Below are 12810 nucleotides of genomic sequence, written 5' to 3' on the forward strand. Positions count from 1 at the left end.
TAGAGAGGTTTCATATTTTGTACTGAATTAGAGTACCTAACACGAAAATTACTTATTTCTTAATAAACAGTGGTAGTGCCCGCTTTAACATGTTAGCACTGCAGGGCTCGCCCCCAATACCACGAACACAGACAGGTGTGAAGTGGAAGCAATTCCGCGTACTGATGAGTGTGGTGCCGGAGGCATCATTTAAGTCCCTTTCTCTTTACCACCCTTATAAGGAGAGGTTGGGAAGGAGAAGTGGATTTGACAGTGGAGATGCATAGGAAGGGGAAATATCCTCTTTATGTGCATCTCCTCTGTCGTATAAGGGTAGGCAACGCATCTGCAATTGCGGATGTCTATGGGCAGTCGCTTCGACATTTCGGCGGATTCTAGTGGCCGCTAGGTCGTTTGCCACCTTATGGTTTTAAAAAAAATCGTTTGTAACATTTATAGACTAGCTGTTGACCGCGACTTCGTTCATGCAATATTAAGATAAAAGAACCTATAATATGCCCGTCTATGTACCCTTCAGTGAAACTCCGGTCAAAATCGGTCCAGCTGTTACAGAGATTATTTGGAACAAACGCGGCTTGCGGACAGACAGACAAAAATGCGATTTTTATTATCAGAATAGAAAATACATCATCTTCATGAAATCTGGGTTTTTTCTTTATTTTCCAAACAGACACTCCAATTTTATCATATGTATTGAAATAACTCAAAATTCTTTTACAGTAAAAAAGCTACGTTATCAGTAACGTATATTCAACGCGGACGAAGTCGCGAGCAACAACTAGTCATTAATAATTACTACTAATAAAATATATCATGGAATTATTTACTGTAAGTTTAATTTGAAAATCAATTTTTAAAGAAATCTCCTAATTTTGAAACTATAAAAAAATACCAACACAAAAAGCAACATTCAAAATATCATTTTACTCACTGGGATTAAAAAAGGGGCTATAAATGAGTTTTAACGCCCCACTGTCAGTCGTATTGTAGCTGTTTACAAACTGACGCCCTATTTAAACGCCCTCGCCCTACTAATATGTTAGGGCGAGGTGAATATCCGTCAGGGCGTGGGGCATAAAGCCCCTTTTTATGTCTTTTTCTAACTGCCTTTCTCTAATGTATTAGGGCGAGATGGAATTCCGCCCAGGGCGTCGGACATAATGCCCCTTTATACAACTATCTTATTCCAACGCCCTTTCTCTACAAATGTGTTAGGCTGAGATGAAAACCTGCACAGGGCGTCGATCCTTAAAACATACGATAAAGATCCTTTATACAACTGTCTTCTAACGCTCTTTTTCTACTGTGTTAGAGCGAGATGGAATCCCGCCCAGGGCGACGGATATAAGCTTAATTTATGAAACTGTCCTATCCTAACGCCATTGCCCTACCGTGTGAGATGAAATTCCGCCCAGAGCGGCTGATATAAAGGGCGACTTTGTTTTGTATGGGTATTAAGGGCGTTGTTGAAATGTTGCCCAGGGCGTAATGTTATCACCGAGTATGTTTTTATTGTAAAGGCGTTGTAGATATATCACCAAGGACATAATGTTAATAGCGGGTTTTTTAAGTAAAGGGCGTTGTAGAAATTTTGCCCAGGGCGTAATACTAAAACCGGGCTTCACTGTATTAATATTTTTAATTATTTTGTATTGATAATTGTATATATTGTTAGTTTTAGAGTTTTTTAATTACTAAAATAGGCACAAAAGACTATAGCCTGTCTATTAGAGATCAGTGTTGATGTCAGTATCGTCAAAAATCGTAATTTACTATATTAATATGGTATTTATATGAAAATGTATACATTAGAGAAATGAAATCTTAAAACTTCATATTATTTACGTCTACCCACAAAATTGTTTTATATGATTAAATATGGATTAAACATAAAAAGGAGATATTTCTATCTACCCACAAAAGTGTCAACGACAGAATATTGAATGATTTTTTAAGGTTATATTTTAAATGTCAAAAAAAAATTTTTTTTTTCATTAATTTTGCATTGTAATCACTTAAAATCTAATCTGACGTCCGTCATTTTGTAAACTAGCGTACTGTCCTCCAAATGGGATAAAAACTATAATATATTTAACACTAATTTTATATTCTTATCATATATTCACATAATTTTTTACACTGCATATATTTTTTTATATTTTTTTTCTTCCCAAACGCAAAAAAAATGCTAATTTATGATGGATATCACAACTTTACACACTAATTAGAAATAAAAAAACAAAAAATTGAAAAAAAACGCGTACTGTCCGAAAAAAACGGCAAAAAATGGTAGTTTTTTTTTGTAATTTTGTACATTACCATCACTTGGTTGAATTTTTTCTATGCACGGTTGCTTTTTCCGTCTTCGGTTTGACATCTTTTATGGGCGTTTTTTCCTTTTTTTCCGTTTTTTCAATCGGTTTAGGTTTTTCTTTGACGATTTTCTCGATTATCGGTGGTGTTGTGGATTTTTTGGGTTTATTCGCTTTCGCGGCGGCCGCGTAATTAATCGGTTTTATACCTGATTGCGCTTCTTCTGTAATCGGTGGTGGGGATTGCTGGAAATTTAAAAAAAATAATAAAAAACCTAATCTCAATTAAGAAAAAAGCAAAAAAACTGAATAAAACTAATAGAAAATATTCATAACATCAAAAAAACTCTTAGAAATGAAAAAAGTTATGTCAAGTGAGATTCTAACACTGTTTTTTGAATTATAGATTTATTTTATAATTTTTTACTATTTAATAGGAAACTAATATAATAAAAAAACATAACCTATAACATTCAGTAAAAAAGTATCTTTGTAATGGTGAAAGAATTTTTCAAATTTCCCCAGTAGTTTTTGAGTTTTTTTTATTACAAACATACAACTCTATTTCTTCAATATAACATTACTATACAAAAGAACATAATTTAAAAAACACAAACTATTTTTTTTAATTCCTTGCAAAATCACAGGAAAAAACGTGTTTATTACACATTTTTCGACGCCTTTGGAACATATTAAGCCACCAAAATTCGCCAATACAGCGAAACAATTACTATTTAATTACTATCTTAATTTCTTACCTTAGTAATCTCCACCACAACAACATCTTCCACCTTCTCTTCCACTCTAGTCTCACTTTTAACACTTTTAACTTCCTTCTTCTTCTGCACTTTAGTCTCAGACTTCACAGCTATCGGTTTAACTTTCACATCCTGCTTCACAACCTTCTTCTGTTCCTTCTTTACATCCTTCTTCTTCTCTATCGGTTGGACATCTGCTGCGCTCACTTCTGGTGTTTCACTCTGTTCTGGTGTTACTGTGGAAAAATAATTTATTATATGCCTAGAAGGCAAAAAAGATATTTGCCTTTGTAAGGCATTTTATTTGCCTTAATGGGGCGCATACTTCACATAAGGCATATTATTTAATGGGGCATGTTCTACACACATGGCATATTTGCCTCTGTGAGGCGTATTATTTGCCTTAATGGGGTGCATACTTCACATAAGGCATATTTGCCTCTGTGAGGCATATTATTTGCCTTAAAGGGGAATGTTCTTTACACAAGGCATGGGGCATGTCCTTTACAAGACAAATTTGCCTTTATGAGGAATATTATTTGCCTTATAGAGGCAAAGCATAGAGGCAGAGGCACTAGATTATTTTTAAATTCTATTATTATTTAGCTTTATTGAGGCATTTACTTGTTAACCTTCATTTTTTTAATGACTTTTGCCTTGAAGAGACATTATTTTTCTGTAAATCTCAAATCTTTTAGGACTTATGTAAAAAATTAGTTTTCAATCTACCTTCCGTTTTCTTCTCTTCAACAATTTCTTTACTCTCGATTACTTCCGTCTGGGGTGTGACTTCTTTTGGACTCTTTAGTTCTTCTGCTGGTTTCTCTTCCGTGTTATTATCTGCTTTTTCTTCGGCTGTAAAGTTTGTTATAAAAAAATTATTTACATTATTATCAAAAATTTTAATGAAATAATAAAAAAAATATAGCCTATGTTACTCACACATACATTTCCTTTCTAATGGTGAAAGAATTTTTTAAAATCTTTCCAGTGTTACAAAACATTAATTAACTAGCTGATGCGCGCGGCTTCGTCCGTGTCAAATTAAAAAAATATATGCAAAACATAGCTTTTTAATGGTGAAAGAATTTGTTTAAAAATTGTCCCAGTAGTTTTTGAGTTCTCATTTTAGTAGTTTTTGAGTTATTTTATCTTTGTGTTCAGTTAAATATAAATCTTTATACCTGGGGGTGGAGGGGGTGCAACCCTCGTTGGTACAAATTCCGCAGCTAACGGATTGAGGGTAGATCTTGAAACGGCTTCTTCTAATGAACAAATTGGTTGACCGTTACTTGTACTGGAAAGCGAAAAAAATTTCATTTTTTAATAAATTTCAGGTGAAAATAAGGCTTTTTTTAATAAATCTAAATGAAAATAGAAATAATAAATTATTGATGTAAAATTTGTAAAGGTTTTAATGTTAGATGGCGTTGTATGTTTTTTAGTTTTTTTTTTTTTTTAAAAACGAGTTTTTTTACCCAAAAGCATTAACACTTCGTCAAACTTACGCCAAAAAAATCAATAATTTACAATACATCATTGATGTGAATTTTGTGACACTAATCCTTTAGATTTTATTAAAAAAATAAATAAAAAATATTGACTTTGATATAAAAAAATCAAAAAAATGTTGACTCTAATGTGAATTTTGCGACACTAATATTCACATCAAAGTCAATAATTTTTTTTTGACTTTTTTTTATCAAAGTCAATAATTTTTTATTTTTTTTTTTCGATACTTACGTAGGGAAATGATTATGTCCATTAGCGACAGGCCTTTGTCGCTCTCTCTGTTCATCCTCCAACATCGCCTCTATGCACTGCTCCATCAGAGCCTCCTCTTCCAACTGCTGCATAACCTGGTATATAAAAAATATGAAAAAAATAGTAAAAACACACAAATGTACAGTTATGGAAATCCGCGGACTTTGAGTTGTCTTGTTTTTTGCGAGACAAACTTTTTACATATAACTAATTATTGCTAGCGACTTAGTCCGCGTGAAATTAAAAAATAAATAAAAAACATAGCCTATGTTATTCAGTGAAGACATGTTTTTTAATAGTGAAAGAATTTTTTGAAATGAGCCAGTAGTTTTTGAGTTTTTTCTATACACACAAAAATACAAATACTGTAGAAACTCGATAAGTTAAAATCCAAGGGAAACACAAAACATGTTAAGTTATAGAGGTTTTAAGTTATCAAGGGTCTATGTTGTAGGTTTTGAGCTCTGATAGGAAGGGAACATATTATTTGAAGTTATAGAGGTTTTTAAGTTACCGAGCCTTGAGTTATCGAGGTTGTACTATATATATAATAAAACGTAAACACACTACTTTTTATGTAAGATATCAATTACAGTACATTATCGAATAAATCATATTTCTATACTAATATCATAAAGAGGAAAGATTTATATTTTTGTATGTTTTTTTTTTTATAATATAAGGTGGCAAACGAACAAGCGGCCACCTGAATCTACCGAAATGGAAAGCGACCGCTGCCCATAAACATCCGCAATTGCAGATGCATTGCCCATCCTTCATTGACGGAAGAGGAGAGGCACATAAAGAGGAAATTTTCCCCTTCTATACGTCTCCTCCACCGTAAAATCCACTTTTCCTTCCCATCCTTTCCTCTCAAGAAAAGGGTGGAAAGGGAAAGGGATTAAATTAGGCCTCCGGCACCACACTCATCAGACGAAACGCGGAATTGCTTCCACTTCACGCCTGTTTTCTGTGTGGTCGTGGTATTACACCGGGCGAGCCGGCCCATTCGTGCGAAGATGCTAAAGCGTGCTCTACCACTGTTAAATAACTAAAATAACAAGTATTGAAATAACTCAAAAACTACTGGGACAATTTCAAAAATTCTTGCACCACTAAAAAGCTACATTATCATATTTTTTCTAGTTTTACGCGAGCGAAATCACAAGCAATAGCTAGTATTAGTATAAAATAGACAATGTGTGAAAGAGACAGATATACTGACCTGTTTATCGAACTCCTCTTCATTCTCCATCCACATGTAATCAGCGAAGTCGTCAGGCGCCGCGGGGTGAGGAGGGTGCGCAGGGGGCGCCGGGTACGCGGGGTAGTATGCCTCCGCCATCACGTAGCCTACGAAAAAACAATTATTTCACACTAGTTTTCGCCCGCGACTCCGTTCGCGTGGAATTAAAAATAAGTGGGTAGCCTATGTGTTCTTCCAGGCTATCCTCTACATCTAAACCAAATTTCATCGAAATCCGTTCAGCAGTTTAGGCTACAAACTCTAACAAACATCCATCTAAACTTTCGCATTTATAGTTTTTTTTTATAATATAAGATGGCAAACGAGCAAGCGGCCTGAATCCACCGAAATGGTAAGTGAGCGCTGCCCATAAACATCTGCTATTGCAGCGCTGCCTACCTTCATTGACGGAGACGCACATAAAGAGGACATTTCCTTTCTATGCGTCTCCTCCACCATCAAATCCACTTTTCCTTCCCATCCTTACTCTAAAGAAACACTGACATATTTTGATCTATCAATAGCGTTAGTTTTTATTAAAAATGTTTTAAGTGAAGTGTCAACTATGCCTACTCTATATCTGAATCTCTTTGTTCACAAGACACATAAATGCGTATTTAACTCACCTGGAATATGCCCCCTCTGTATATGCACGGGATAGACTGGGGGACGATGCACGCCCGCGTCCCCACTGCCGACCACACCACCACCAACACCGTTGTCAATTATAACACCGTTGGGCTGCAAAAATACATATTATTTTATAGTTTACTTCGTCAGCGTGAAATTAAAAAATATAGCCTATGGTACAGATAAATTGCCTTTCTTATATTGAAAGAATTTTTGAAATCGACCCAGTAGTTTTTGAGTTATTTCAATACATATAAAAATACAAATCTTTCGTCTTTGTTTTTTTTTTAACATAAGATGGCAAACGCGCAAGCGGCCACCTGAATCCGCCAAAATAGCGAAGCGACCGCTGCCCATAGACATCCGCAATTGCAGATACGTTGCCTACCCTTATCCGACGAAGGAGGAGACGCACATAAAGGGGATATTTCCCTTATCTCCTCCACCGTCAAATCCAGTTTCCCTTCCCATACTCTCCTTATAAAATAAGGGTGGTAAAGAGAAAGCGACTTAAATTAGGCCGCCGGCACCACACTCATCAAAACATGGAATTGCTTCCATTTCACGCCTGTCTTCTGTGTGGTCGTGGTATTACTGGGGGCGTGCCGGCTCTACAGTGCTAAGATGTTAAAGCGGACACTCCCACTGTTATATTAGTATAGATATACCTGCCACTCTACTGATATTTTAGAATGTGCTCTAGAGTATCGAAAGGTTTCGAACCTTTGTTTTAGAGGCTGTAACTTAACGAAAGTCGCTCAAAACACAATTTTAAGTAATGCACAAGAGCCAATAACATTATCCTTCGAGATATTAAAAAGGGATAAACGCTTATATATATAAACAACACAACCTAGGGCAACTATAGGCATATACAAAGAAAAAAGAAATTAATTAAATGTCTCTGACTTAAGCGTAAATGAAGGCAAGTCGAGGGCGAAAACTAGTCTAACATACAAGAAACTTTGTGCTAGTAAAAAAGATAATCAACTTTGAAGGTTAATAAAAATAATTTATATCAAAACACATGTCATTTAAAAACTAACATGTCTCTGACTTGGGCGTAAATGAAGGCGTGTCGGGGGCGAAAGCTAGTCTAATATACAACAAACTTTGCGCTACTAAAACAAAGGCAATAAGCACATTTGAAGATTAAAAAAAAATCTACAAAAACCCATGTACAATTTAAAAATTTACTTTTTCCTGTCCAATTAAAAAAACACTAACATGTCTCTGACTTGGTAAATGAAGGCGAGTCGAGGGCGAAAACTAGTCTAACATACAAACTTTACGCTAATAAAAAAGATAACCACATTCGTAGGTTAAAAAAATAATTCCCGTAAAAACCCATATAATTTTCCTTATCCGATCAAAAAACCAAGCATTACCTGCCACTGAATGTTGTCCTCATTGCCATAATATGCACCAATATTTGCCGACGTCTCGGGAATTTTCATTCTTATATACCGTAACTATATATATCTTCTATCCATATACTAAATACGATAGATTTATATTTTACTTTGTAATTTAGGCACTGTTATAATATTCTTTAGCCTATCTTCAATCTTCATATCTGGGACACCGTACAACTGGAAACAATTAAAAATAAAAATTATTATTACTATTTTTTTATATTATAAGGTGATTTGTGATCCAAGAATGCCTCTTAAGCTTAAGGGACAGATCTACAAATCCATCATAAGACCTGTCGTATTGTATGGATCTGAATGTTTGGCCACCAAAGTTGCGAATGAAAGGAGATTGCATGTGGCCGAGATGCATATGTTATGATGGATGTGTGTGACAAGAATGGATAAAGTTAAGAATGTGTATATTGAGAAAGTTTGAAAGTAGTGCCAGTGGTGGAAAAATTAAGAAGCAAAAGGTTAGCGTGGTATGGACATGTTATGTGACGAGATGATGTGGACATAAACCAGATAGTATTAAGAATGAATGTGGATGGCTACAAAGGAAGAGTAAGACCAAAGAAAGTATGGATGGATTGTGTGAAAGAGGATATGCTTAAGAAAGGAGTGGATTCAGATATGACGGCTGATAGAGATGTATGGAAAAGTAGCACATACTATGCCGACCCTCCATAGGGGTAAGGGCAAGTTGATGATGATGAAGGTGACAAACAAGCAATCAGCCAAGGGAGTCTACCGAAATGGAAAGCTGCCAGTAGACATCTGTAATTGCAGTGTTGCCTTTGATTGAGACGCACATAAAGAGAACATTTCCCAGTCCTATGAGTTTCCACTGTCAAATCCACTTTTCCTACCCATCCTTTCCTATTAAGAAAAGGGTGGAAAATAAAAGGGACTATATTTAGTCCTCTGCAAAGCAAGTTTAAGTAAAACTAGCTGTTGCTTGCGACTTCGCCTGCATGAAATTAAAAAATATAGCCTATTACTCACAGATAAATTACTTTTCTAACACCGAAAGAATTTCTAAAGACGGCCCAGTAGTTTTTGAGTTATTTAAATACATACAAAGATACAAATCTTTTCTCTTTGCATTAGTACTAGCTTTCCCCCGCAGCTCTATACACATGGTATTAAAAAAAACAAAACCAAGTAGCCAATATGTTCTTCCAGACTATCTTCTACCTGTATGTCAAATTATCAATTGCAAATGTCAAAATGACTTGACATGATGTCAAACCATGGCAACCTTGCTTCCTTGATGTTGGCAGCAACTTATGGTCTCTTTCAACCATTGGGGTTTTTATCCAAAATATTTACCCCCTAAGTTTAATGCCGTGAAAACATATAGCCTATAGCGTGACATAAGTGTAGAGCTTTTATTTAAAAAAGACGTATTCAAAAATGTGCTGTAATTGCTGACATTTTAGGCAACAAAGCGTGTGTTTGCGCTTTATTATAATAGTATAGATATAAGTATGATATATTTAGTTTGAATAATTACAGATATCCTGGTCTATATGTTACAAAAAGTTTTCATGCATTAAGCACAATTACCAAAATGGGTAGGAAATTAATGTCTTATACTGTAGAGGTATTTGAATACTTTCAACTGCACCAAGATTGTGAAAGTCTTATGTGGTGACTCAACAAGTCATTTTAAATTTTAATTAAGGTAATTTCGTAATATTTGACATTTAATCATTGTGAATGGGAAATATTGCAAGTTTTATCTATACTAATATTATCAAGAGGAGAGATGTGTATTTTTTGTATGTATTGAAACTCAAAAACTACTGGGACAATTTCAAAAATTCTTACACAGTTAAAAAACTATGATATTACTGAATAACATAGGCTAAATGATATATGAGTGAAGTCGTGAGCACCAGCATGTTTGTCCTAATGTAAGAGGAAAGATTTGTATTTATTTATTTATTTATTTATTGGTGATAACCACTCAGCATATGTGCTGATCTTCCGTGGCTTTTAAAATAGATGGCACACATGTTTTACACATAACATAACATTTTATTTATGTATTGAAATAACTCAAAAACTACTGGGACAATTTCAAAAATTCTTTTACTATTAAAAAGCTATGTTATCACCGAGTAACATAGGTAAAAATTGTTACTATTTTTTTTATTGTATCTGGGAGAAGTCGCGAACAACTAGTGTATACCAATATTATAAAGAAAAATTTGTATTTTTGTAATATAACTCAAAAACTACTGGGCCAATATGAAAAATTCTTTTACCATTAAAAAGCTGAGTAATATAGGTTGTTTTTTATTACTTTATAATTTCACACAGATGAAGTTGCAAGCAACAGCTAGTCATTTCAAGTGGGGATTTCCCAAGAACACTTAATTAGTACAAACACACTTTGTTATATAATATACCAGCAATCTCTGCATATTATTGAATAATTCTTTTTTTAATTAAAATCTCTACTCTTAAGACACAATATAGAGTGAATTTTTAATTCTCTTAAGTCTATGGAGTGATTAAATAAAAAAAAAAACAAATGAGGAAGGGACAAGATATAAGGCAATAGCTACAAAGCCAGATTACCATGGTAACGGTAATAACTAGCTAATATCAATTATGTTTGTTGTTGTTAGTGCATTTTTATAGTATATTAGAGGAAGTTTGAGAGTAGCCCCCATAGTAGAGAAGGTAAGGAGTAAAAGGTTAGCATGGTATGGTCATGTTATGAGGAGAATGTTAGTTATGAGTGTGGAAGGGTACATCGGTAGAGGTAGACCTAGATAGAGATGGATGGATTGTGTAAAAGGTGACATGATCAAAAACGTAGTGATGACTGAGATGACATATGATAGAGTTATGTGGAGGACAAAAACCTGTTGCGCCGACCCTACGGGAGTAGGATAAGGAGATGATGATGTTGTTAGTGCATTTTTGTTCATATTTGTTATTGACAGTTTTACAGTATAAAGTAATTAACTAGATGTTGCTTGGGACTTTGTCCACATGGAATTCATCATCATCACTTCCTCCTTATCCTACTCCAGCTCGACACTGGATCTCAACCGTATCGGTTAAGCTTAGCTTAAGCTGAGCCTTCCCCTTTTGCCATCTGTTACAATTTTTCATGTATGTTTTTTTATTTTGTACAACTCTGTGTATTTTAGGATGGCAATAAAGAGATTTTTTAGTTATTTATTTTTTATTTACTCTGGTAGTCAGCACAACAGGTTTTTGTCCTCCAAATAACTATCATATGTCATCTCAGTCATCACTTTATGATCTTGTCACCTTTTACGCAAGACATCCATCTCTTTCTATGTCTACCTCTACCAGTGTACCTCTACACTCATATCTAATGTTCCACAAAGAATTTGTAAAACATAGCTGATAATGTTGCTTGTTAATAATTAAAGAATTTTTTAATTACCTCAGTAGTTGAGTTATTTCAATACAATCCAAATCTTTCCTCTTTATATTAGTATAGAAGTATACATGAAGTAACATGGGAAGGGTTAGTTTTGTTTATAAATTTGTTTTTTAATCTCTTTCAAGATATTATGAAATATTTCAACGAGATTTTAAGATTGAGAAATTTTGTGCCATAAAATTTATAATCTATTAAGAATTAAAGTTGTTTATGACCTAAATAAGTCTATGATTCTTTTGTATACTAAAATAGCTTCAGGGTCATTCTTACATGAATTCATTAAAACAAATATTCTATACTATGTAACCACAAACTGATAAGAAAAAAAAACTAAATACTACACATATGTAGAAAATTGTCAATCTTTTAAAATATTCTACTTTCTAACTTACCACGTAAGTGCGTTTTAGTAGACTATTATTGGGGCCAATAAAAGTTTTCGACATTTAATTAAACAAAAAGTCCTACTGATAGACACATTAATATCAATAGATAGGCAATCTTTCAATAAAAATTACATTACTTGAGGTACAAAGTCGACGCAAGCACTACACGAATCAAATGCAATTTACTAAATAAAACTCCTAGATGCACGTGTCGTTTCTACGTAACATGAAAAATGTAATGTAACTCACTCATATCACGAATTTTATCCTCCTTTCTTTATAAAACAGTCTATTGATGTGTTTTTGTATATTTCCTTCGGTTTTCTTGCACTGATAGTTGATTAATTAACTTAAACTATAACCTATAATTTCACTGCACACAAGACCGATTTGGAAGCCTCCGTGGCGCAAATGGCGACCGATCCGATATTTGCACGATACTGACTCGTTATATTGTAAACAACTTCGCGCTTTTGAGTGCGCCGGCTTTTTTTATGATGATTTTTTAAAATAATTTTAATTCAACGAGGTATTAAAACGTAAGAAATTATCTTTTTAAAGTAGAATAAATACTCTTGTTAATTTAGACAAACCAAAATAATTGTCAATTTGACTTTCGGGTCAGGTTTCTATTTTTAAATTTCTTTTAAATTATTCAATGAAGTCCGTATACAAAAATAGTTAAGCGTTTATCTTCAAAAGGATGTTAAAACTGCAAATACGCAGTTATTGTATTCGTACATCAAAAGAGATCTGTACAATGAAAGTTTGAATTCTTTGAATAGAACTTGCGGCAAACTGCGTATAAGTTCCGTGTTCCGTATAATTCACACGCAGTTATGCGGATCTTGGACTTTTCATGAAAA

The 12810-nt window shown here is 34.0% G+C and overlaps 1 protein-coding gene across 1 annotated transcript; it reads right to left on the bottom strand.

Moving 5' to 3' along the window:
* Positions 1 to 1416: 1416 nt before the first annotated feature.
* On the bottom strand, positions 1417 to 12538 carry LOC106108045 (muscle M-line assembly protein unc-89). The gene is made up of 9 exons (XM_013289158.1): positions 12194 to 12538; positions 8099 to 8302; positions 6707 to 6821; positions 6060 to 6187; positions 4814 to 4929; positions 4255 to 4367; positions 3800 to 3925; positions 3071 to 3306; positions 1417 to 2558 (listed from the first exon to the last, which is right to left on the bottom strand). Exons 2-9 carry the CDS (start codon positions 8165 to 8167, stop codon positions 2322 to 2324), a joined length of 1140 nt encoding a protein of 379 aa, XP_013144612.1. The 5' UTR covers positions 8168 to 8302; positions 12194 to 12538; the 3' UTR covers positions 1417 to 2321.
* Between the last annotated feature and the right edge of the window lie 272 nt (positions 12539 to 12810).

Source organism: Papilio polytes, unplaced genomic scaffold (assembly GCF_000836215.1).
Source record: "Papilio polytes unplaced genomic scaffold, Ppol_1.0 DF824492.1, whole genome shotgun sequence".
Lineage (NCBI taxonomy): Eukaryota > Metazoa > Arthropoda > Insecta > Lepidoptera > Papilionidae > Papilio > Papilio polytes.

Excerpts from the sequence above, each read along its gene's own strand:
- LOC106108045 (XM_013289158.1), bottom strand. The coding sequence starts at position 8,167 with ATGAAAATTCCCGAGACGTCGGCAAATATTGGTGCATATTATGGCAAT. Across the intron at positions 4,930-6,059 it reads AAGAGGAGTTCGATAAACAG|GTTATGCAGCAGTTGGAAGA; the intron begins GTCAGTATATCT and ends TTTATATACCAG. Across the intron at positions 3,307-3,799 it reads TGAAGAGAAGAAAACGGAAG|TAACACCAGAACAGAGTGAA; the intron begins GTAGATTGAAAA and ends ATTTTTCCACAG.